Source organism: Jaculus jaculus, chromosome 7, assembly GCF_020740685.1.
Source record: "Jaculus jaculus isolate mJacJac1 chromosome 7, mJacJac1.mat.Y.cur, whole genome shotgun sequence".
Classification (NCBI taxonomy): Eukaryota; Metazoa; Chordata; class Mammalia; order Rodentia; family Dipodidae; genus Jaculus; species Jaculus jaculus.
In genome coordinates, this window is record NC_059108.1 from 116,833,534 (window position 1) to 116,860,078 (window position 26,545).

The 26,545-nt window shown below is 41.5% G+C and overlaps 1 protein-coding gene across 3 annotated transcripts in view; it reads left to right on the plus strand.

Moving 5' to 3' along the window:
* The window catches only part of Syt16 (synaptotagmin 16), a 327,748-nt gene that overhangs the window by 275,000 nt on the left and 26,203 nt on the right, over nt 1-26,545 (plus strand). For all 3 annotated transcript variants that reach the window (XM_045155281.1, XM_045155280.1, XM_004649246.2), the window contains exons 3-4: nt 15,007-15,219; nt 20,663-20,916. In XM_045155281.1, the coding sequence (XP_045011216.1) occupies nt 15,007-15,219; nt 20,663-20,916 (467 nt within the window). The remainder of the gene's footprint in view (nt 1-15,006; nt 15,220-20,662; nt 20,917-26,545) is intronic.

Sequence of the window (26,545 nt, forward strand, 5' to 3'; positions counted from 1 at the left end):
CAATTATCCAAAAATTGACCATGCACACATGGTGCTATTTCTGGATCCCATGCTACTCTGTTGACTTATGAGTCTTTTGGCAGTAGCAAGTATTGTTGTGTTTTAAATTTTGGTAAGTCATGTGTCCCACTTTGCCACCTTGTCTTATAATCATTGTGACTATTCTAGGTTTTTTTTTTTTTTTTTTCCCTGGAATTCACTGTTTAGTCTCAGGCTGGCCTAAACTCACGGCAGTCCTACTACCTCTGCCTCCCCAGTGCTGGGATTAAAAGCATGTGCCACCATGCCCGGCTTTTTAAAAACATTTTATTATACCTTAAATATGTATGTCAAATTTGATGAGAAAAATCTATTTGGATTTTTTTTGGATTGTATTAAACCAATAGACTAATTTAGAGAAAGTAATTTCTTAATATTAGGTCTTTTTCTAAGCAATGTATTATTATTCTTAAAGTAAGAGTTTTGAATACCTCTTCTTAAATTCATTCCTAAGTATTAATGCATTTTGATGGTATTCTAAATAGTTTGAATTTTTTTCATTGTTAAGTTGTTGCTAGAATATATAATGTAGTTGAGTTTTATGTGATGACTGCTAATTTCCCTAAGCATATTCCGTAATTGATGTTAGCTATCAGGCTTTCATGGATTCCTACTTTTCTTTGTCAGATCAAAGAGTATACCTAATATGACAAACTTCTTTTGTTTCTGTTCAGGAATTAACATTAAGCCCTGTCATTAACTTTTTTCTCTATGTTGCAATGATTACTTAATTTTCTCTTTTATTAAGTTACTTTGGTGAATCAATTGATTGAGTATCTTAAACCAATCTTGCATTTCAAGGATAAGTCATAGGTGATCATAGCATGATTACCTAAATATATTACTGGATGATATAGCATATTTTACTAGGGATTTTTGTAAGCATCATCATAAGGGATACTGATATATAGTTGTCTATACCTGTGATTTGTTGAAAGGCATTTGTATTAGGACTCATGAAGTAGGTAGAGAAATGCTCTTTTGGTCTCTACTTCTGTGAGAGCTTGTGCAACTTGGCATAGCGCTCTATCCAGTGATTACCATGTGCTCTTAGAAGTGCATATCACCATGGTCCACTACATGTTGGATCAAGACACAAGCTTATATCTTCTCTGATTTAAAAAAGCATTTATTTATTTATTTGAGAGAGAGAGAGAAAGAGAAAGAGAATGGACTGTGAGGTCCTCTAGCAACTGCAAACAAACTCCAGACGTATGTACCACCTTGTGCATCTGGCTTTACATGGGTAATGGGTAATTGATCCTGGGTCCTTTAGCTTTGCCAGCAAGCACCTTAAATGCTAGGCCTTCTCTCTAGCCCAGATTTGTTTTAGTTGCTTTCTAAGCTATGAAGAAGGATGTATTGAAATCTCTAGCTTTCACACTGAGTTTATCTTTTCTTTCAGTTTATTAATTTTTTTTCATTTATTTAGAAGCTCTGTGTTAATAGCTGCATGCACACTTATGAGTCCTGTGTTTTCTTAATGAGTTAATCAAATTATAATCATAAAACATACTTTGTCTCTTACAATACTCCTTGTCTTGAAGTCTCCTTTGTCTGATACTGGTGTATTGGCACCAGCTTCCTTCTGTTCACAGTTTGCTAATATTTTTAATCCCTTTATTTCCGACATGTCTGCATTTGTATTTAAAGTATGTCCCTTGTAGTCATCACAGTGTTTGGTTTCATTCTTTAATTTAGTTTGGTAATACATAGGAGACAAATGGGATGTTTACTCATTTGCATTTAATATATGAACATTATTTGGTTTCATAATTTTGTTATTTTCTACTCATTACACAGTTTTTCATTTTCAGTTGTTCTTACTGCCTTATGGATGTGCTAATCGCCCAGTGTTTTCCTTTTACTGTTTTGCATTTGTGTCTATGTGTACACATATTCATATATACACATGGATACAACTGTGTATGGATGCAATTAGAGGCCAGGAATTGACATTGAGTCTTCTTCAATCATTCTACCTTTACTGAAGTAAGTGTCTCTCACTTGAACTCAAAGCTCACCAATCTGTCTAGTCTAGCTAGCCATCTTGATTTAGGGATCTCTTATCTGTACCTCCCATTCACTGAAATTGCAGGTGGGCCACCGTGTCACCACAACCACCACTCCCACCTGGCATTAATGTGGGTGCTAGAGATCCAAACTTGTGTCCTCGTGCAAGTGTGGCACCATGTTACCCAATGAGTCTTCTCCCCAGTTCATGGCTATTTTTTTTATTAATTATTTTTGTACTCAGTGAATACAGTCAAGTTGGTACCATTGTTAGCCTCCTTTCTGTCCTCCCTCCTCCCCCTGACCCCTCCTTGTTGGGCATATGGGTCATTCATTGTGGAGTTAGTCCTCAGTTATGGGTAGGAGGAAGTGTTTCTGTGTATCACAACCCAACGTGTGGCTCTGACATTCTTTCCGCCCCCTCTTCCGCAAATTTTCCTGAGCCATGTTGGGTTCATTTTAGGTCTGCTTTGGTGATGAGGTCTTGAGAGCCTCTTTGTCTCTGGATATCTGATTTGGTCAGAGTTGATTGTTCTCTGTGTCAATCTCCTTTATCTGTGTGCTGGTACCAGGTTCACCAAGAAAACAGGACCCTTGCTTGTTTAACTAATTATTCTTAGTTTCATCTGGGGCCCTTTTGAGGTACGATGGGGTGGTTCTCTTCTTAGGAAGTACTTCTATCTGAAAAAGAAGAGAAGATTCTTCAATGGAGAGTAAAGTTAGCACCAGACAAATGGGATAACCCTTATTTTTTAAGAGAGAATTTAATAGGTGTAGGCCCTCTTGTAGCCCACAATTGGTGGTAACTTGATAATGGAGAGCAGGCTCATTTTTGGATCTGGTTCTGACTTGTTTCCCAGCTCCAGCTATGGGTTCTGTTCCATTGAGTGGACCAGTTAGCCAAATCAAGAGCAGTTGGTTTCCCACCATGGCTGTGTGCCACTATTGCATTTGTGTGAGCATCACAACAGGTTATTTGTTGCTAAGTAGGATAGACCATGAGTTGCTTGGACAGATATTTGTCATTTTCCCCCGGTCACCCATGTAGCACCTTCTGGCACTAGACACACTAACTGTCTGGGGACTGACTCTCTTCCAGCTTCTAGCCATGTCATTCCATGTTATGTGTCAACCACATATAGTGTCTTCAGCAGTAGGGTCTTACCACTAACCTTTTGTGGGTCATCAAGTACTCTGACAGAAATCTGTCATTCTTTTAGGAAAACTTGTATGTCTCTCTGATCAAATGCTGGTGGTGGGACTGGGCAGATGGCTCAGTGGTTAAGTGCTTGCCTGTGAAGCCTAAGGACCCCAGTTAAAGGCTTGATTCCCCAGGACCCACGTTAGCCAGATGCACAAGGAGGCACATGCATCTGAAGTTCGTTTGCAGTGGCTGGAGGCCCTGGCGCACCCATTCTCTCTCTCTATCTGCCTCTTTCTCTCTCTATGTTTGTCACTCTCAAATAAATAAATAAAAATAAACAAAAAAATTTTTTAAAAGCTGGTGGTGGATGATGAGTGGCTATCTATTTTTATTTTTTCCTTTTTGGTTACTTATTTTCTTACTGTTCAATTTTAATTCCTCTTACATGTCCCATAACATTGCTGGGACAAACACCCAACAGCTGATAGGAAGCAGCTTATAGGAGGAAAGAGTTTCATGTAGGCTTACAGATTCCAGGGGAAGATTCATCATAGTGGAACAAGCTGGCTGATGTCATCATATATCCATAGCACGGAGATGGATCCAACAGCTAGAAAAGTCTAATGATCAGCCTCTAACTTGGCCAGCTTCAAACTTCCACCCTATTCTCTTTTGAAGTGTGCAGCAGCTGACATATCTGATGCCCCATTTCAGCCATTTTTTACACTTACATGGACTCACCTTCATGCAATAACAGTTCAGGTTTAAGCCAAGGGCTAAGTTAAGTTCACGTATAGATTTTAAGGTTCCTTTTCAAAGGCACCTTCCTTTCTGGGCCTTACCTTGCTTATTCTGCCTGTTCCGATTGCCTTGAACTCTGTTCTCACACCTCAAGTCAATCAGGCTCCTCCTGATTTTTGCCTGAATCCTCACTACCCTGTGTGTCCCAGACATACAGACAGTTTTTGCAGGAAAACAAAGCTGTGTGCTTCACTCAATAAAAACCCTTTCCCTCCTTCTCTTTTTCTTCTTTCTTTCATGTGTGTGCATGTGCAGGACAAAGACCCGCATTAGATGTCTTTCTCAATCATTCTCCACCTTATGTTTGATTTAGGATCTGTCCTGAACTCATGTTCACTGATTTTGCTAGACAAGCTAGTCAGTGAACCCCATGGATCCTTCTGTCTTTGCCTTTCCAGCAATGGGAGTTCAGGTGTGTACTGCCTTTTTCTTTTCACATGGGGGCTGGGGATCTGAATTCAAGTGCTTGTGTTTACATAGCAAACACGTTCCCAGTTGAGTTATCACCTCAGCACAAAGATTATTTCTCTAAAAAATTAAATCTCATTTAGTTTTGGCTTGTTCTTGTTCAGACTATGTTTGTAAATTATTTATTTAAAGATGTCAGTATTATTATTATTTTGCTTAGGGTTTGTGATTTTTATTTGCAGGAGGATGGGTTGGCATCATCCCAGCATGATCAGGTGTAAAAATCTCGGTACTGGAACTTGTTTCTTCGTATAGTGCTTCCTATGTTACTAATTTTGGTGGAATAATTTCTATTTGATTCATTCATATTTAACTATTACAAGTGTGATCTCCTTACTCCTATATGAAATGTGGTTGTCAAAACATTTCATTGAAGGTTGGGGATGACAAAACAGGTATACACAGGAAACCAGACGTAGAGCATTCTTCTCTCACAAAGTAGCAGTTTGCCTAAAGGGAACACTCAGAGGTAGTCTCACCAACAGTTCTACACTACACATCAAAGAGAACAGTGATAAGCCATATTAAACCTAAATAATTCCTGTCTATAAGCAACTCAGACCATAATGTCCTGAGTGACACTCCCTGCACCCCCATTGTCAACTGATTCTACCTGCTCTTCTGCTATTGCTATTGTCCCCGATCTCCTCCTCTACGCTGACTGCTGGCTCTCCTCCTCTCTCTGACTTCCCTGCTCTCCCCTGCTTATGTTTGTTACCTGTACCTAATCTCTCCCTGCTACCATGACCTTAAGTTCCTCTGATGAACCCTTGGCCTTCATAGAACACCATCTGAAACAAAACTGAGATCATATGATTTATAAATCTTTTCCCAGCATTAACCTATTGTTGGCTGTGATGTGCTTTTAGAAAAGTGTCCATCTCTGCTATGAGTTATGGGTAAATTCACTTCTAACTTCCTTTCTGCTGTTTCATTTTAAACATCTTATTTTCCTCCTTGCTTTCTTCATTCACGCCACTACATGAAGGTATTTGCTATGGGTATTTGAGAAATTTTATGTCAAAGGGATTTCCTGCAATTGTAGCTCCAGGTGGTACCCAGGTTCTGCACCATTGAGCACAGCTCACTCCCACCTGTCTCCACTTCCACTTGATAAGATGTGAGCAATTCTTGCCTCCATCTAATTGCTCTTATGTGGGTGGAAAGGAATTCATAAGCTTGGAGCTGCAGTGATCCTTTATAATTTCTCTCCATCTGTAAAATAGCAGCAGACAAGCTCAAGAAATTCTCTCCTTGCATTAGCACTTTGGTTTAAAAGAAGCAACAAAATGAGCAGGTGTTGGGCACTGCCTCCTTTAGACAGTGTTGCTAACTCCTACGGAGCTCTCCACCGCCAGGCTTGGGAGAAAGGGCTGTGACAAATACAGCCCGCACTATCAGCTCCAGCCCTACTGCCCTTGTCCTGGCTTTCACCCCTTCTCTACAATAAGTCAGAAGCTGCGAGAAGCAGTCTTTTCTTTGCATATAAATGCAAATCCGTTAAATGGGTTTGCACACAGGTACACACTGTGGTGAAAATATTATAATAATAGTTGGGCTGCAGGGATAGCTTAGTGGTTAAGGCATTTGCCTGCAAAGCCAAAGGACCCAGGTTAGATTCCCCAGGACCCATGTTAGCCAGATGCACAAGGAGGCACACACTTCTGGAGTTGTCTTCAGTGGCTAGAGGCCCTGGCATGCCCATTCTCTCTCTTTCTCTCCCTCCTTCCCTCTTTCTCTGTCAAATAAATAATAAAAAGAGTTTCAAATAAATAAAAATATTTAAAGAATAGTTAACATTTTGAGTATATTATATACCAACTGGGGGTTAAGAGCTCATGCTTGGTTTGTCTTATTAAGTTTTTGTTACATTTTTGTGTTAATGTGAGGACACTGAAGTACTTGAAATCAAGGTCACCAACTACCTATTGGAAGATAGTAGGATCAAACTCTGGCTGCTTCACTTCGTGTTCTCCCCTCAAACTGTAGCCGTGACTGGTACTATACCCAGCAGTTAGTTTCTGTTGCACTGTGTCATCTCCTTGTCTCTTCCACATGGAAAATGGAGGCAGAATTTCCTTTGTTCTTTAGACTAGAGAAAATAGTCATTGAAAGTTAGAGAGAGGGACAGAGAGAGCTCAGTGGGTAAAGTGCCTACCTCACAAGCAGGAGGACTTGATCGCAATCCCCAGGACACATGTAAAAATGGTGGGTGTGGTAGTGGTGGTGCCTGTCTGTAATTCCATTGCTAGGGAGACAGAGACTGAAGGGTCCCTGGGGCATGCTGTCCAATGAGAGTAGAGATACTGCCTCAGTAAAACAAAAGGTGGACAGTGCCTAAGGAATGGCATCCTGAGGTTGTCTTCTTTTCTCCACATACACACATAGAATGACATCCTGAGGACATCTTCTGTTCTACACACACACACACACACACACACACACACACACACACATATGTGTATGCTTACCTGCATATGTATACAAATACTCACGGATGTATCAAAGGGAAAGGGGAGGGCTGGAGAGATTGCCTAGTGGTTAAGCGCTTGCCTGTGAAGCATAAGGACCCCCAGTTCAAGGCTCAGTTCCCCAGGACCCACATTAGCCAGATGCACAAGGGGGCGCATGCATCTGGAGTTTGTTTGCAGTGGCTGGAGGCCCTGGTGTACCCATTCTCTCTCTATATCTGCCTCTTTCTCTCTGTCTGTTGCTCTCAAATAAATAAATAAAAATAAACAAAAAAAAAATGAAAAAAAGAAAGGGAAAGGGGAGAGAGAAGCATTCTGTTTCCATTTCTGTAGGGACTTAGTACCAATGAGTCGTTGCAAACTGCTCATTGCCAGGTTCATGAACCCCTGCCGTGTAAGAAGCTCAAAGTAGCACTTTGGTGTTGTGTGAATGAAGAGGTGAGGTCATGCATCAGGACGGTTATGAAAGATTCTGACTTCTTTTCGATGGTAGGTATTGAACATGCTAAGTCTACTAGAATCCTGATGGAATAAAATAAACAGTATTTCATTGTCAAGATATATCCATGTCCAAGATGATTTATGCACATCCAAGATAATTATGTGGTATTTTTTTCTCTCATTTAGGCAGGCTTATTGTGAAGGGAGTGAAGATTTTAACAAAATCTGCTTCTCTGTACTATTTTCCAGGTATTTAGCTTGAAAGGAATTTGAGCCTGATATTCACATGGTGTTTCAGAAAACATTATCTTTCTTTGAAATAAGTGTCACAATTTAGATGAGACTGATTTTTTAGAGATTAAGTTGAATGAAACCCAGATCAGCTATTTAGTTGTTGACATAGTTTCATTGCAAGGCAAGTAACTGGATTTTTCAAAGAGATAAGAACCAAAGTTTGAATTGTGGGGAAAATGTTAGGGAGAGATAGTGGAAAATTACCTATCTCCATTCATTGAATCACTAGAGACCTGGGATTGGTCCTGGCTTGAAATGCCTGTGGGTGCTTTACCTCTGTGGGCTTTGGTTTCTCTCTGTGAAAACTGGGAAATTGATGCTCATATAAATCACTTCCAGTCCAGCAGATGCGATTTCATTTTAGTGATAAGAACACAGTTGTGTAAGTTTTGCCTGGATTTTAAGAATTCTTGTCTTCAAGGAAGCATTGGCTTTGGAGCATGGTAACCTGGACTTGAACTTTGATCCATTATTTACAAATAGTCGTGACTGTGGCAGGCAGTTGCTTCACTGTGCCTTGGTTTTCCCGTCCACAGAATACTAACAATATTGTTCATGGGGTTGTATTGTGGACTAAATGAGGGAATGCCTGTCAAGCTCTGGAATAATGCCTAATATCTAATGAATGCTATATAAAGGATTGCTTGTAATACTGTAACAGTGATACTGTTACTGCTCAGTAGTATCTGGGAGAGATCACAGACTTTATTCTTAGGCTGAGAATTCTCTAGGGTCCGTGGGGAGTAAGACTTGGAATAGCACATGAAGTTGTATTTGAATCCATGAAGAGCAATGGGCCATTTATCTTGCAGCCTGCTCCTAAGCACATGGACTGACTGCTCTTCCTATGGATCTTCTTTCATCCATCCACAAAGAATGAACCTCCTGGTAGACTTCAGGGTAAAGGACAGTTTCCTGTCACCTCACTCTGAAGAGTAGGCTAGACCTGCCTCTGGATGCCTTATTTGATGATTTGCTCAATGGTTAGAAGCATGGGATCTGTGTTCAAGACCCAGATTTGTTACTATCTGTGGTGGTTTGATTCAGGTATCCCCATAAACTTAGGTGTTTTGAATGCTGATGGAGATTTAGGAATTAACACCTCCTGGAGGCAGTGTATTGTTGGGGCAGGCTTATGCGTATTATAGCCAGTTTCCTCTTGTCAGTGTTTGGCACACTCTCCTGTTGCTATTGGCCTGTGTTGTCCAGGGGTGGTGTCCAACCTCTGCTCATGCCATCGTTTTCCCTGCTGTCATGGAGCATCCCCTTGAGTCTATATATCGAAATAAACCTTTCTCCCCCCGACAAGTTGCTTTTGGCCAGGTGATTTCTGCCAGCAATGCAAACCTGACTGCAACAGTAATGAGAGTGGTGTTGCTGCTAGACACCTGACTGTGTAGCTTTGGCCTTTTGGAACTGATTTTCAAGAGGAATGTAGAAAGATTTGAAATCTTGGCTTAAGCGACACTTTTCAGTGCTGTAAGTATAGCTTGATGGACTATTCTGGTCAGAGCTGCAAGACCTGAATGTGGTAAGAACTATGGACTTTGAGGTTTGGTTTATGAGGGTGAAAAACAGTTTTGTCTAGACTGGGATAGAGGCAGTTTGTGAGAGAGGCTTGCTATTATGCCCATGTCCTAAGAAGTTGTGCAGGGTTGCTTTGTATAGAAATGGACTGGTGTGAACAGAGGGATATGGCACAGAAAAAACTAAATCTTTGGGTGAACTGCTGCCCAGTCAGCTGCAATTGAGAGATTACAACCTTTGAGATTGGGCCAGTTGACCTGCACTGGGGCATCAGGAAATATGTAGACTCTTTTGAAGGGGACTGAGTGTTCAAGGAGTGTCCTATTCTTCAAAGTCTGCTTTATTCTCCCCTGGATTAATAAATGGGCACCCTGCCTGGCACTGTGGAGTATAAGAAATGCAGGTAAGAGAGGATCATTGAATTTGCAACATGGTCTTGTGTTTTGGAAATGGCCATGGGCAGTGTGAAGCAGATTTGCTGGATTTCCTTGGAGACACAATTGAGTCATGAAGATGAACCATGGATTGCAGTGGAGAAGCAATGGAGATGCAGGGATCCATGAGATGGCTGCCAAGGAGAGCTGCCGGCCCTGATGAAATTTTCCAGGGCTGTGAGTAGCCTATCTAGAGAGGCAGAATTTAAACTCCAGAGATTTGTTGCTGGTTAGAATTATTGGACTTGGAGATTTGTCACTGTCTACAGTTGTTGGACTTGAAGCTACAGAGTTTGATGTTTGCCCTGGTTGTTTTAAATCTTATATTGGCTGAATATTTCTTTGCTATGCCTGATGTCATCTTTTGCAGTGTGAATGTTTATTCTGTGCCATTATGGGTTTTGGGGAGACTTTTTGGTATTATGGCTCAGTTAAAAGATTTTGGACTATGGGGATGTTTGAACATCATCAGGATTGGTAAGAACTATGGGGACTTTTAAAGTTGGACTGGATGCATTGTATTTTACATCATGGATGGTCATCAGTTTATGGGGACCAGGGAGGAATGTGGTGATTTGATTCAAGTGTCCCCCATAAACTTAAGTGTTCTGAATGCTAGGTTCCCAGCTGATGGAGATTTGGGAATTAACACCTCCTGGAGGCAGGGGAAAGGCTTATGGGTATTATAGCCAGTGTCCCCTTGTCATTGGCACACTCTCCTGTTGCTGTTGTCCACCTTGTATTGGCTGCGGGGGAGGGGGAGTGTTGGGGTCCACCCTCTGCTCATGCCATTGTTTTCCCTGCCATCGTGGAGCATCCCCTTGAGTCTGTAAGCCAAATAAACCCCCCCCCCTTTTCCCCACAAAAGCCACTCTTGTTCAGGTGATTTCTGCCAGCAATGCGAACCTGAATGCAACACTATCCTAACTTTTTTTTCTAATAGAATGTTACCTAGCCATTCTGTGTCTTTGTATCTACACGAAGATAATAATAGTCACTGCTTCATGGAGTTTCTGTGAATACTAAATAGAATATGCAAAGTCCCAAGAAGATCCACAGTGTATATTGAGTGTGTGGCAAATTTATAGTTGCTGTGTGATTATCACATTAGGTGAGGAGAATCTTTGCTCTGATAAATGATTCACTAGGAAAAACCACATCAAGCTCTAAATACTAGCAAATTAATACATCAGTTACTTTCTAATTTGTGAACAAAGTCATGGCCAGAAATAATGTAAGGAAGGGAAGGGTTGATTGTGGCTTACAGTTTCAAGGGGAAGTTTAATGGTGGCGAAGGCTTGGTAGGAGTAGCGGAGCCAATCACATCACATGGGCTGTCAGGAAGCAGGAGAAGAGGAGGACGTGGAGCTGGGATACCAAACCTCCAAGACCCAGCTTCAGTTACCCACTTCCTCCAGCAAACTTCCGCCTTCTAAAGGTTCCACACTTCTCCAGCTAGCCAGAGCTATCAGCTGGGGACCAAATGTTCAAGCCTGTGAGCCCTCAAGGGACATTTTGCATTTACACCACAACAGCTATTTTTAATCATTAATTTTATTGATAGGGGAATATCCATACATTGGCATATCTATTTGAAAGAATGGCTTAGGGAATCTCGGATTTGGAAAGACTTGCAGTGAATCCAATCCTAGCATCTCTCTCTTGCATCCCTCTGGTTACCTCCTAGATGCTGGTCCTATGTTCCAGAGGTAAAGGGACTTTGATCATATTCCTGTTGATTTTTATTTATTTATTTTGGTTTTTCAAGGTAGGATTTCACTCTAGCTCAGGCTGACATGGAATTCACTATGTAGTCTCAGGGTGGCCTTGAACTCATGGTGATCTTCCTACCTCTGCCTCATGAGTGCTGGGATTAAAGTTGTGCGCCACCACGCCTGGCTCCTGTTGATTTTTGATCTCTCCCATACCAGGGTTCTGTGCCCAGTATGTGTGGGCATGAGGAGACTGACTCTTGTGCTGTTTTGTTGATGGGATGTTATCTTACTGGTGTTTTAGTGAGAAATATAATTTCCTTTTTTAAAAAAATAATTGTTTTTACTCTTTTATTGATAACTTCTATAATTATAGACAATAAACCATGATAATTCCTTCCCTTCCCCCTCTTTCCCCTTCACAAATCCACTCTCCTTCATAAGCCCTCTTCCTTTCAATCAATGTCTCTTTTCTGTTGATGTCAGCATTTTTTCCTTCTGTTATGATGGTCTTGTGTAGGTAGTGTCAGGCACTGTGAGGTCATGGATATCCAGGCCATTTTGTGTCTGGAAGATTGCATTATAAGCAGTCCTACCCTTCCTTTGACTCTTACATTCTTTCTGCCACCTCTTTTGCAATGGACCCTGAGCCTTGGAAGGTGTGATAGAGAGGTCTCAGTGCTGAACCCCCATCTGTCATTTCTTCTCAGCACTATGGTGCCTTTTGGATCATCCCAGTGGTCACCACCATCTGAAAAGAGAAGCTTCTCTAACCAAAAGTGAGAGTAGTGTTAATGTATGCAGTTGGGTATGAATGTTAAGAAAAGTGCTTACAGGGAATGTTGGTAAGCATAATGTGGTGGTTTGAATAGAATAGATGGCCCTTAATATATTCAGTTCTTTATTGTCTGTAGTTTGCATTTGCAGCCACCTGGATGGAGGCAGTGTCACTGGGTGGAACTTAAGGTGTGCTTGTGGGTTTCAGATTTCAATCTAAGGATATGCAAAGTGTGCCTAAGCTGGAGCTCCTGAAGTGTGCTGTGCTGTGTGGCTTTAGGCTTGTGCTTCTCTCTTGCTGTGTTTGGCCCTGAGAAGGCAGGCCAGCTTCTTTTGCCATTATGGAACTTCCCCTGGATCTGTAAGCTTCCATAGATATCCCTTCCTTCATAACTGTGCCTGGTCTCAAAGTTCATCTCAGTGAACCTGAAGCTGTCTGCTACACAAAATATATGCATCTAGCCAGATGCCAGCAAGTGTTAGAGCCCTAGGGCTCATGACCTCCCTGTCATAGGCTTTTGACTAGGATTTTAGTACCAGGCATATATTCCCTCCCATGGAGTGTGCCTCCAGTCCAATTAAAGAGCAGTTGATTTCCCCCATAACAGACATGCTAATATTGTACCTGATGGCTCATTTGTCCTGCTTGGCTAAATTTAAGGCTTGCACTGTCCACCGTTGTTTATCACTGCTGAGGACTTCTCTCGCCCATAGAGCTGCATACAGTGTAGCATTTTCCAGCTTTCTGTCAGCTGGTCTACATGGAGGAGGTTTTCAGCTCAGCTCCAGCTTGATTTCTCAGTGACCTTGTAGCCCAAGCATGTGTAGTCTTCAGGAATAGGGTCTTACCATCTATTTTTGGTGGGAAACCAAGAACCTTGGAAATGATCAGTAATGTTTTGGTGGCATCAGTTACTTCCCTGGCCAACAACTCGTGGGTCCTGTAGTTTCTTTAAAAAAAAAAAATTTTTAAATTTATATTTGCAAGCAGGGAAAGAGATAGAACAGAGAAAGACAGAATGGACACACCAAGGCCTCCAACTGCTGTGAACGGACTCCAGAATGTCTCCATGGACTCCAGAATGGACTCCGGTATGAATGGACCACTTTGTGCATCTGGCTTTATGTGGGTACTGGGGAGTCAAACTCTGGTCATTAGGCTTTCTAGGCAAGTGCCTTAACTGCTGAGCCATCTCTCTAGCCCTCTGGTTTCTTTTTATGCTTAATTTTTAATGTCCTACCATGGTGCTGAACACAGCCAATAAACTTTGAGTGAGAAGGGATCTCATGCTTGTGGGCCAGATATTCCAGTGAGAAGATTAGTGATAAACATTGAATATTGATGCCTGCCAGACAAGAACGATGGAGTTGAAGTTGAGGACTAGGAAAGGCAGGAGAAATGAGCCGAAACAAGAAAGACCCTCCCATCTACGTAATCCTACTCTGTTTCTTCAGCATATGGGGCTCTGGAGACAGACCACTTTGACTCAAATCTGGGATTAGATCTTTAGCAATTTATTTACTTGTCTTTGCCTCAGTTTCCTTTCCCTTCCCTTTTCAAGACAAGGTCTCAAAAATAGGTGAGAGGGAGCATTGAAAAAGGGAAATTGGATTGGAAAGGTTGTTCAGAGGTTAAAAGTGCTTGTTTACAAAGGCCTGGGTTTGATTCCTCAGTGCCCCATAAAGTCAGATGCACAAGGTGGCTCATACCTCTGGAATGCCTTTGCAGAAGAAGGTGGACCTGGCTCTTTTCTCCCTTGTCTCTTTCTCTCTCTCTCTCTCTCTGACTCTCTCCTATTCTCCCTCTCTCAAGTAAATAAATAATTTTTTAAATAAAGGAAGAAAAGGGGACAATTTTACAACACAGGGAAGGATCCTGAAACCTGATATCAAGGGTAAAAGAAGGACATTCTGGAAGAAGTAATCATCTGGGCTGAGACCTCAAAGATGAGCTCAGTTTTTGACTAGTCTAGAAAGGAGGCTGGATCAGAGTGTCCTACGCAGAGAGGAGTGCGTGGAGTGTACGAGCGGGCTTGGGCTTGGGCTTGGACCAACCCTTTGTCTTTACCAGTGAAACATCTAGTGAGAATTTGCTAAGCACTTACTGTGGAGCAAGCATTTATTTTTTTACATAAATGGAAGACATCTGTCAGTGGGACAGGTTATAGGTTTGTTTTTATAGAAGTTATAGAGGAGAACAAAAGGATGATAATAAGAGCTCAGTATAGTAATCATTAAACTCTCTGTGTCCATGTCTCTCCCTTTCTCTCCTTGTATTGTCATCATATAAACCTCAAATACACCCAATAAAATGTATTTAAAAAAACCAAGAAATTCAAAAGAGTTTGGGTTGAGTTGCTGATGTTGAGAAAGCTTGAGAACATTCATAATGCAAATATGTTAAAATACAGACAATGAGTGTCTATAAACTAGGGAGTTTTGGAAAACCCCAGTTACAAATCTCTCTTCTCTGAAGTAGGGCTTGGCTCTGCGAGTGTTAGTAAATGCACTGAGATAAAGAACACCCTCCCCACATTTACATTCACATTCACGTTAGGCAATGTCCGGGGAAATACCATGCTTCCAGTTCTGTATTAGAAACCCTCTAACCCATCAGCAGGATGGCCAGGCCCTACTCCAGGGCTTACTGTCATGAGAATGAGAGTCCCAGTATTTTCTCGTGGGTGCTGGCTATCTATTTGTAATTATCTCCAGGAGATGTCCCTTTGGCTGTTCCAAGAGTACAGGAAATCCTTCCTATCTAGCTTGAGCTTGCTTGACCCAGGCTAATCACCTAGTCTCCGTTTTTTCCTTTCCTGGACTGCCTGTCTCTGAGTTGGATCACAGAGTTTCATTGGTGACTCATGATTCTTGTTTGCTCCTAGTTAACAGCTTTGGGGACAATGAAGAGCCATCCATGTCTTCTGACAGCGATGAGGATGTGATCAAACAATTTGAGATCTCTGTGTCCCGATCCCAGAGTTTTCATGCAGGAGCGTCTGAGAAAGGAAAGCCAACAGAATTGGAGCAGATATCAAAGGGTAGCTGGCTGCTCTCCACCCACCAAGAAGATAGCAATGAAACATCCACCTGTGAAGGTATTCTTTGCATCACACTCTCTTTATGTAGACAAGGGGTGGCCAAGGGTAAGAATGGTTTTGAATCATTTCAATACTTCACTCTGAGTCTAAGAATCCAAAGAAGAGAAGACAATGAGGAATAAAAAAAATCCAGAAACTGCATATAAAAATGGTATAGTATAATATTTCATTTAAATTATATTTTATTTGTTTATTTATTTGAGAGAGAGAAAGAGAGAATGTGTGTGCCAGGGCCTCTAGCCAATGCAAACAAACTCTGGACGCATGCCTCAACCATGTGCATCTGGCTTACGTTGGTCCTGGGGATTTGAACCTGAATCCTTTGGCTTTGCAGACAAGTGCCTTAACCATTAAGCCTTCTCTCTAGCCCCAATGTTTCTTAGTGTTTTCTCCAGTATCTCTATGTCCAGAACACTGAACCAAGATAGTCGTTCTGTTTTATGGGTCTGGGGAGTATAGTTAGGAGATGGCTAGAGAAAATGACCCCGTCCACCTCTGTCTGGCCTCTGCGATCTGGAGGTCCCCAATCTCTTCCTTCTTTCCCTTTGGCCATGTGGATAGTCATACCAGTTGGGGAGAGCATGGAGGTAGAGAGACAATAAAGAGAAATTTTGATTGGATGATGAGCAAAAAGACATAACCAACGAAGAGTGCCCTGCTTTTCAGCCATAAGAACTTGCTGTCTGTAGTTTGACACAAGCTAATGTGATGTATTTTATCACCATTATTTATAGCCTAAGGTAAGGTAACAAATACCCACCTGGGTATGAGCAAACCACACCCATGGCCACAGACACTGACATCTCCTCATTTCCTGTCTACTCTTTTCCTTCCTGGGAGCTCCATCACAGCATTCCTTTCTCTCCACAGAAAGCACATGAACTAGTTAATGAAAGTGAATAGCATCTGAGCCTCTTGTTTAATTCTAAAGCCAATGGCCTCATTTCCTAGAAGCCCCTGCATCTGGGTTCCAATTTATTGCCAAAGTTCTGGGAGCTGTGACAGTCACCTAACCCTTACCTTTGTGGATCCAGCAATAATTTATTATTTATCATAACTAGTAATTTAAAATTTTTGAAAGGTCATGATAAAGTCAATTTTCTTTATTGTATAAGAAAACGTCCATTACATGATTAAATGAATTACCTGTAAATTCTGAAGAAAATTGGAAGGGTTATTGTAGGAACAGCTGCATGTCAACCTTAGGTCATCAAATGCTATAGAATAGTGTTGCAGTCTGGTTCGCATTGCTGGTAGAAATCACCCAACCAAGAGCAGCTTCTGGGAAAAAGAGATTTATTTTGGCTTACAGGCTCGAGGGGAAGCTCCATGATGGCAGGGGAAAACGGTGGCATGAGCAGAGGGTCAGAGGGTGGACATCACCCCCTGGCCAATATAAGGTGGACTACAGCAACAGGAGGGTGTGCCAAACACTGGCATGGGGAAACTGGCTATAAAGCCCATAAGCCCACCCCCAACAATACACCCCTTCCAGGAGGCATTAATTCCCAAATCTCCATCAGCTGGGAACCTAGCATTCAGAACACCTAAGTTTATGGGGGACACCTGAATCAAACCACCACAAATAGCAATGTTTTTATTGTTGATTTTTCCCTGTTATCGCTTCTCATTGGTCTCTCCATCAGTGGGTTCATTTCAGTGATAAAAATTAATGAAAATTCCAAGCATGTAATCCAGAGAGGGTTTCTTTTCTTTTCCCTTTCTTTCCTTCTTTCTTTCTTCCTTCCTTTCTTTCTTTTTTCTTTTTTGCTTGTTATCTGTTTATCTATTTCATCCTACCATGAATATTTATCTTTAGATCAAGTTTAATTGTAGAAAATTCTTCCTATTTAAAAATGCATTCAAGTGTTAGACAGTGGAATTAATGTAGATATCCCATGCTTTACCTTAAGTGAGATCATTCTATGATCCATGGAGTATTATTAGCACCATTATCCAGGCGCACACTCTTCTGTCAGCTACATATGACTTGCTGTGTATTGTAGCCAGTGTATTCCTGGTAATGTAATACAAGGATTGGTCTGAGTGATCTGAGTTACAGGCCGAGTGGGAGGATTTTAAGTCTGCTTGCTAGGGAACTTGAAAATAAAAAAAAAACAAAAAAACAAAACAGTGGCCTTATTTTTGCTACCTAAGAATAGTTAATCCATAGAAGTTTCATTAGTGGTACCATCATTTTCCTCATATAATCAAAAGAACTAATTAGCCCAAGTCTGTTCTTAGTTTTGTTTGGAATGATGACTCAATCATAGTCCAAGAAGAGAAACAGGACTGGTAGAAAGCTACATATATGTACATACTATGTCTCTCTCTCTCTCTCTCTCTCTCTCTCTCTCTCTCTCTCTCTCTCTCTCTCTCTGTGTGTGTGTGTGTGTGTGTGTGTGTGTGTGTGTTTCAAGAGATTCATGGAAAATGATTGGTTTATGTGTTCATTAGGGCTGGCTAGGTAACAAAAATTCACAGCTCTGACATCTATGGAGCAGGCTATAAGGAAGTGTGCATAAATTCTCAGGTGTGAGCTGAAACTGTGGTTCTTAGTAAAGTTTCTTTTCCCCCATGTTTCCCCTCCACTTACAACCTTTCAGCTGACTATAAAGAATAATCTCCTTCACTTGAAGTTATGGACTTCAAGTCATACCTGCAAAGCACTATCACCTCCATACTTGAATAACTGGCACCTACGTCCAAGATATGGTGAAATATACACTGACCATCATAGTTAGTAAGATGCTATCTTTATACATGGCTACAGATGGGGGCTAAGGGTTGGGAGTAATTGGGTCATTGAGTTTTTCCATCAAGGTATACTATAAGCTAAACAAGTTGAATGACTTCTCCAATTGAACAAATATAGTTGATATGACAAAGAATGATCTGTAACTTCCAAGAATCCAGGATATACTTCCGTGACAATAGGCCATTACCTTTGTATATGTGTTTAAGGTGATGTGATCCTGTTTTAATAAAACAGTCTTTCCAAGCTTTTAGATTAAAGGCCAATCACCTTTCCCTTTCCTCCTCCTTGCAACTTGACTTGTAGCCCAGACTTTAATTATTCATTTCTTGCTTGTCTGCCATGGAAATGCTTTGTTATATTAATATAGTTCTTCCATTTTTTTCAGTTATGAATAACATTTCAAGGCTTAATGTAGCTGCTGAAAATTCCCTTATTACTGATCTAGGTATTATCACCATAGGAGTTAGAGTCATGAGACAATTTTATGGGGGTAATTTCTTGGCCAAGTTAGATTTTGTGCTGAAATCCTGCTGGGTGCTACACATGTAGATGGATGGCCTACTGTTTAATAGGACATTTTACTGTTCATGTACATGAGGAATGGGTGTGCTAATTAGAGACTTAGAAGAAAATTCTGCCTTATTGTTGTAGGTTTTTTGCATGAGGAATTTCATTCTGTCATTTTCTATGGCTTTTTAAAAGTTTGTTTGTCAAATACTTGAAAGTATCAGTGAAATTTTTTTGTGCGTGTGCTATCCTATGAACATATTTTCAAGGGGGCAGGGACTGAACATTGAAGAATAAAAAAGCTAAGAAAGGTGTTTCTCAATGCCCTGGTAGGATTTTGTAAAATGGTAAATCAAGAGTCCGAGATTGTGCCCCCCACAGACCACGTCTGCCTGGAAATGTCATTTGGTCTGTATAGAATGCTGCTATGTTTCTTTAAGCTTGAATTCTTGCTGTATGTGCATTCAGTATACTCTGGCTAACCACTATTACTGGCATTGCACATGGCTGGGCATCTGGCTGCTTCAAATATTTGCTACCTGCCTCCACTTGGAAGTTATTCTGGCACATACAGACTACAAAGTAAATGGGTGGGCTTAATGCCTCCTGGGAAGCACACGTGTGAACTGGGGTTTCAAGACTTAGAGAGGAAACAGTTGGTGCTGTGCAGTGTGGACATCAAGGCTGAGTGGGGGTGTGGGGGGGACATAGATGTTGCCACCCCACTCTCATCCATCTGTACTTCACATTTTCTCTCACGCTAGGGTGAGGGCTGTTGGAAAGGACTGAAGGCTAAAGAGATAAGACATCGTAGCTGCCATTGGGTGTGGGAGTGAATCCGGGTGAAACATGTTGCTGAGGAAAAGAACGTGTTAGCTTTTCTTCGCCATCTGACATTGAGATGAATGGATTGAACAGGTTCCAGGGGAGGCATGGGAGAAGAGAAGAAGGAAGAGGAGATGGAGGAGATGTAGAAAGAGAGAGAGTAAGAGATAAAAACAGAGCCTGAAAGAGTCAGGGATGGTTCAGGAGTAGGTGGGGCCTTGGGTGGACCAGTAGAGGAGAGGATAGAGAAGGTGTGAGACAGCCCAGGGGGAGGTGATGAGTGGAAGCTGTGGAAATTGATTGGAAGAGGCAAGTTTGGGCCAGGCAGGTGAGCAAGGCTAGTATTTTTAAAAATTCATTTTATATTCACATACAAAGAATTAGACTTCCTTATGTTGTATTTCAAACAAATTTTGTGTTTTTGTGTTCTTTCTCCCCACTTTTTTCCCTGTCCTTCATCCTCTTCTGTCTCTTCCCATCATGGCTTTCTTTCTGAAGCATGGCCAATATTTATGGAAAGGCTGCTGCTGACTACCAGATAACTATCATTTAACATGTCTGCAGTGATCCTCCGATGGCTTTTTAAAATTATTTTTTATGTGAGAAAATAATGGTTCTGATAATATGAATACTGACCAAGTTCTTGAGGTAGAGACAGGATTTAAAATCACATCATCAGAGTCAAAATACAGTGTCCTGTCTATTAATCAACCAGGAAAGTTTACACTGGAGGATCACTCAAACTTTTGTTTCTTTCTTGCTTTACAATTGTTTTGGAAGCAGGGTTTCATTGCGTAGTCCAGGGTGGTCTCAAACTTGTGATATTCCTGTCACAGCCCCTTGAGAGCTAAGGTTACAGGCCTACCCTTTCACACCTGGATCCCACTGGAGCCGTGTGTGTGTGTGTGTGTGTGTGTGTGTGTGTGTGTGTGTAAGTTCAGAGAATATGGAAGACAGATAAAGAGCAGTAGAGTCAGGAGGCCATGTGATCTCCACGTTAGATTCCTGTGCTTGCTTTCTAGATCCACTCCTGAAGCCTTGTAGTTATTATCTTCTACATAATGGTAGTGTTTCTATTTTAATCTTTTAACATAAATATCCATTCTTTTCACTCGGGCTGTTAGGAAGTGATCCAACCTCCTTGTGTCTCACATAATGAGCTAGTAGTCTTTTTGATTATATGAGCCACATGTGTGTCTCATGAGGGTGGAATAATACTTCTGTGGATGTTGCTGATGTAAGTTCTGTTGTTGTAGTCTTTACTGTTGTGATTTCGATTTCTCAAGTCCTGCAGGTCAAAAGACATAAAAATACAACACATTTGAAGTAGTTTTCTTATTGAAAATTTAGACTTGGATGGAACCAGCCAACTGAGTTATTCTGAGATTCAGTCACATGGAGACCGGCCCATCTCTACCCTCTCACATACCTCATGTGAGAGCCGGGGCACCAGGCATCATGGCACATCTCACCAAGAGACCAGCACGGTCCCAGGCCTCAGCCATCTACCTGCGGAGGGCAGCTTGCAGATGGAGACAGCCTTCAGCAGCCGCGGTTTTGAAGACACCTTTGCCACTGACACCTCATCCATGTGGAGTCCAGAGGCAAGTTATCTGTTTTCTGTCCCTGACTTCAGGAGTGTTGAACTCATTAGTCTCCCTTCCCCACCCTGACTAATTGCTCTAGAAAAGAAGCTGCCTGGCTTAAAAAAAAATTATTGTAAATAGCTCCAGTCTAGAAACACTTTTGCCTGACTTTAAAACTTTATTGTAAATAAAATTTTGTTCAAATGACCAAATATTTATGTATAGTAGTAAAGGAATCTTGAATAAACTTCAACATAGAAAAAAATGGATGGAGGTGGGGAATGAAAACGAGTGGTGATAGAATGGACCTTTACAGGCACTTTCTTTTTCCAAAATAGGGTCTCGCTCTAGCCCCGGCTGAGCAGGAATTCACTCTGTAGTCCCAGGCTGGCCTTGAACTTGCAGCGATCCTCCTACCTCTGCCTCCTGAGGGCTGGGATTAAAGGTATTCATTTATTTCAAAGAGGGAGAGAGGGGAAGAGGCAGATAGATAGATAGATAGATAGATAGATAGATAGATAGATAGATAGATAGCCAGTACCTCCAGCCACTGCAAATGTCACACCCAACTTCTTACATGCACCACCACACCCAACTTCTCTTACGTATTTTAAAAATATTTAAGGCTGTAGAAATGGCTTAGTGGTTAAAATGCTTGCCTACAATGCCAAAGGATCCAGGTTCCATTTCCCACGACCCATATAAGCCAGATATACTAGGCAGTGCATGCATCTGGAGTTCCTTTGCAGTGGCTGGAGGCCCTGGTGCACCCATTCTCTCTCTCTCTCTCTCTCTCTCTCTCTCTCTCTCTCTCTCTCTCTCTCTCCCTCTCACTGTCTCTGCCTCTCTTTCTTTCACTCTGCCTCTCTCTCTCAAAGAAAAAAATAAAATATAAAAAATATTTTATTTATTTATTTATTTATTTATTTTGAAGGAGGGAGGGAGATTAAAAAAAGAGAGAGAGAATATGGGCCTGGGGCCTCCAGCTGCTACATGTGCCACCCTAGTATCTGGCTCCATGTAAGCACTGGGGAATTGATTCTGGGTCTTTAGGCCTTTCAGGCAAGCACCTCACCCACTGACCCATCTCTCCAGAGAGAGAGAAAGAGGCCAAACTCCAGATGCATATGCCACACCACTTTGTGCATTGGGCTTTGCATGGGTACTAGGTAATCGATCCTGGTGGTTGCCTTAACCACTAAGCAAGCTCTCCATCCCCCTACAGGCTGACCTGGAATTCACTATGGAGTCTCAGGGTGGCCTCAAACTCATGGCGATCCACCTACCTCTGCCTCCCAAGAGCTGGGATTAAAGGCGTGTGCCCCCATTACCAGCTCTACAGGCATATTTTTATGCAAAATATTTTTTAGGTTTTTTTTCGAGATGCTGGTTTATTTCATGGAAAATGGACCATATTTTATTTACCCTCTCAAAAATTGTCTTTGCATGTGGTGTGTGTATTTGCTTATGTAGGGCACGTGTGTGTGTATGTGTGTGTATGCGTGCGTGTATGTATGTGGAGGCCAGAGGTTTATGTCAGGCATCCTCCTTTTGATTGCTCTCTACCTTATTTTTTTGAGACAGGGCCTCTCACTTCAACCCTGAGCTAGTGAGAATAGCCAGTTATCCCCAAGAATCCCTCATCTATGCTTCCTAAATCCAGGAATCACAGGTGGGCTGCCACGCCTATTTTATGGAGGCATTTTATGGAGGCAGTGAAGATCTGAATGCAGGTTCTCATGCTTGCACAAGTGCTTTACTAACTATAAACCAGTAACCCAGCCTTTGACTTCTCCCAAGTCTTGAGTTATAATTGTTTAAAATGAAAATTACTTGATAATTTAACTGAGATAAAATGACCTTTGCAATGAAATTGTATGTGACGTTATGATGATGGTCTTGCAACATTAATTTAGGAGGTGTCATCAAGCTCTCTGACCACTGACCCTTGGTTGGTTTATCATGTGTCTCTGATGAAAGATGCATCTTCTGAATTTTCCAATGAAAGCCAGCCAATAATATTCCAGAGATAGAACTAAAGGTGATGATGGTGGTCACTGCCACTTATAGGGACACCAGTCTCCTCAATGCAGGTGCTATAATGAGGGTTTGTCAAATGTTCTGTCTTACAGTCATTGATGGTTACTCTGCATGAGTGACAGCCTTTTTGTATAATAAGTTCCTGACATTGGAAGACTTTCAGTAGTGGTATTTAATACCCAATTTACAGTGAATCTTAGTTATCTATTTATTTGCACATATTGCGTAGTGTGTGTTTGTGTGTGTGTGTGTGTGTGTGTGTGTGTATGGGCGTGCCAGGCCTTCTTGCCACTGCAAGCAAACACCAAACACAGGTGCCACTTTTTGAGACTAGCTTATGTGGGTGTCTTTGTAATCAAACCCAGGATGGGAGGTTTTGCAAGCAAGTGAATTTAGCTGCTATGACAAGATCTTCCCAGTCCTGAAATGAATTTTGATGCAATCACTCACAAATTATATATAAAACTTAATATAATGTGTGAACAATAGAGGAGGATAATGGATTTGATTACACAGCCTAAGAAAATAAACAGGACAAAAGTCTCTTATTATGACCCAGAAGGTCATATGTGCTAAAAGTTCAAGGAAATGCACAAGGAAGTTGTGTTCCAAAGCCTTGCTGGTATCAAGCTGAGGCTGCACTGGGAATGGGGAAGAAGGTGTGCATGTGTGATTCTGAGTGGCTGTTTCTGTAGAAAGCCAGAAACGAAACTCGGGTATTTATGCCATTTGTGACTTGTTAAACCAGTCCTTCACACAGAGCTACCCAAAGCCATTCAATTTTAAAATATTTTACTTATTTATTTGTCAGTGGGCAGAGAATGGGCATGCCTCTAGCCCTTGTAAGTGAATTATAGAAGCATGTGCCACCTTGTGCATCTGGCTTATGTGGATCCTGGGGAATCAAGTGTGAGTCTTTTGGCTTCACAAGCAAGCACCTTAGCCACTAATCCATCTCTCCAGCCTCCAAAGCCATTAGCTTTTATCAGGTTTGTTAAAAAGATCAAGACAGGAACAAAAGTCTGCTTCCCCATCCTGTCTCTGCCAAAAGTCACATCAACCACCACATACTGTTTGAAAATATCTTTTGTGGCTCCTGCAGCATAAAAATAAAACAGAACTATTTACCTGCCATAACTCTGTGGTGATTGTCCCATCAGGTTTGGGATTTCCTTTCTTCCCAGCCCCTACAGCTCCAGCAGAAGACTTGTGTTGTGGGTACTGAATGTTCTCAGACTCCAAAAATACCCAGACATCTCCGTGCCGTTCAACCTCCCATCTATTTTCAGACAAAAAAAACCCCTGCAATTTGGTCCTTCTACAGTAGAACTTCAGATCTGAGGCTGTTCCCGTAACTGCCTGCTCTGCAGACCCAGCTTGCCTCTTAAGCATTGATTTATTTGCCTTTTAGCTGTGTCAAGAACCTTGTCTTCCCTGGGCCCGTATTGTAGGTCTGTTTACTTTGGGCAAGATGACATCATCAACACTATCTTACTAAAACAGAATGGCTTTTCCTTGTGACAGAAAATCTTTAAATGTACGTGTGTCTTGATGATTAGATACGAGCCTTCCCACCTTAAAGGGAAAGAAATCCCAGGATATTATAGCTCAAGGAAATACTTATTTTGTTTCAGAAGGAAACTGGTCTTGTGGTGTGACTATACTACGGTGATGGATATCCACATCCTGCTTTTCTGGGCTGCCAACCACCATTGACTTCTTTCCTGCAGGCCTTGGGCTTGGCAGGGAAATCTGTGGGAGTGTGGCTGGCGATGTCAAGCACATAGGGAGACAGGTGTCCCACTTTTCCTCTCTGCTTTCCACTGATTAATTGGTTGGCCTTGAGAAGTTAATTAAAATCTGCCAAATGGGGATAAGAATGAAGAAGAGTTTTACCTTGTAGGAAGGTCAAACGGATTAGCAGTATTAACTGCACCCAAATGAGGAGCTCCTTCAGTTGCTTGGTGACAGGTAATGTGTGTTGAAATAATTAATTGCTATGAAAGTACCAATCTTCACAAACCTCTGTCTCAAATCAACCCAGGAAGAGGGCTCAAAGCCCATTTTCAGGAGCCATAGCTGGGAGTGGCCCATCGAGAGCCCAAGCTCTTGCTCGGAGCTGTGCTCTATTCAGAGTGCTTAGGACAGTTAACAAAGAGCTCTATCCAAAATCTCTCCAGAAGCCTACAGGGAGAGTGAGCATTTATCTGGATAGCCTGATAGACACATGGAGAGATCCTCATTAGCTAAGATAGTTGAACAATGGCATTGAAGTTGATGACACCAACAGCTCCTAACTAATATTAATAGTAGAGACCAAAAAGGATGTGAAATTCACAGTAGTAAGTATGAACTTCCATCTCCACCTTCCTCCTGTTCATCTCTCATACCAATTACACACAGAAATAGTTGTAGATGGAAGGCTTATGGGGTAGAAGGAAGACCATATGGCTCAACATAAGGTTCAGGACTTTGACTCTGATAGTGGCTGTGTACGATAGGCTCTGACTCACACTGTCAGGGCATGCATCTTGGATGATATTGGCCTGGAATATGACCTTGGCATGGGGATGCCAAGGATTTTAGTTATTTAGCTTCTCTTAACTTTAGTTTCCTCCTCCTGAAATAAAGATATTAAAATACTACCTCATTAGTTGGACATAAATGTTAAGATAAATTTTCTTAGTTGGTTTCCTCAATAAAGCAGAGTTCGGTCCAAAAACTTTTGTTCCCTACTTTGTTAGGAATATACTCAGTGAAGGATAAGAGAATTTGGTGTGGAAGAAGGAAGATCTAGAATGAGGCTATGCTATTGAGCTGATCACCAATCAGTATAATTAATTGTTTTATCCTGTGAAACCATATTCCCAGACATCCTGCCAAGAGGAAAAAGGCTGCATGGAGTGTTAACTGTGGCACATTCTGACCCTTCTATACATGGTAGCAAGCAGAGTTCTATAGATGTCTCTAAATCGTGGTACCAACAAGATAATGATGAGAGCTCAGAATTATATTTGTGAGCATAATGTAAGAATCTGTTGGGCTGTACCAGGTTGAAAACTCTCAGAGCCTAGACGGGTTGTGCTTATAGGGCAAGATGGAGCAAGAGATGAGGCCAAGGAGATCTAAAATGTAAAAGAGTTTGACTTTTATAGTCTATAAAACACTTGATATGGTACTCTCATAGGAACAGCTTAAAATATGTTAGCTGTTATTACTCACATCTAGGAGAGCAACGTAGAGGTGATCAAGAGCAGGTTAAAATAGATGGGAGTATAAGAAAAGACAAGGAGCATGGAAGAATATTCTGCTTGATTTTTGAGTTAGCTCAGTTCCTTGGAGACTTGCTTCAAATATTATATATACTCTAGTCAGTTGTATTCAGAAGTCTCTATAGCAACCACTTTTATCACTTGAAACTAAGTACCTCTGAATAGAAACACTCATGCATGATTGTGCACTCAGAGGAAGAGATAGAAGGAACTTCTCTTATTTTTACAAGAAATCTGAATTTTCTTGGCAGCTAATTTGAATCTTAAAAGGGAAGGGCATTCATTACATCCCTACTCAATGTCAAGACTTCTCCTTTTCACAACATCCCTGTGCA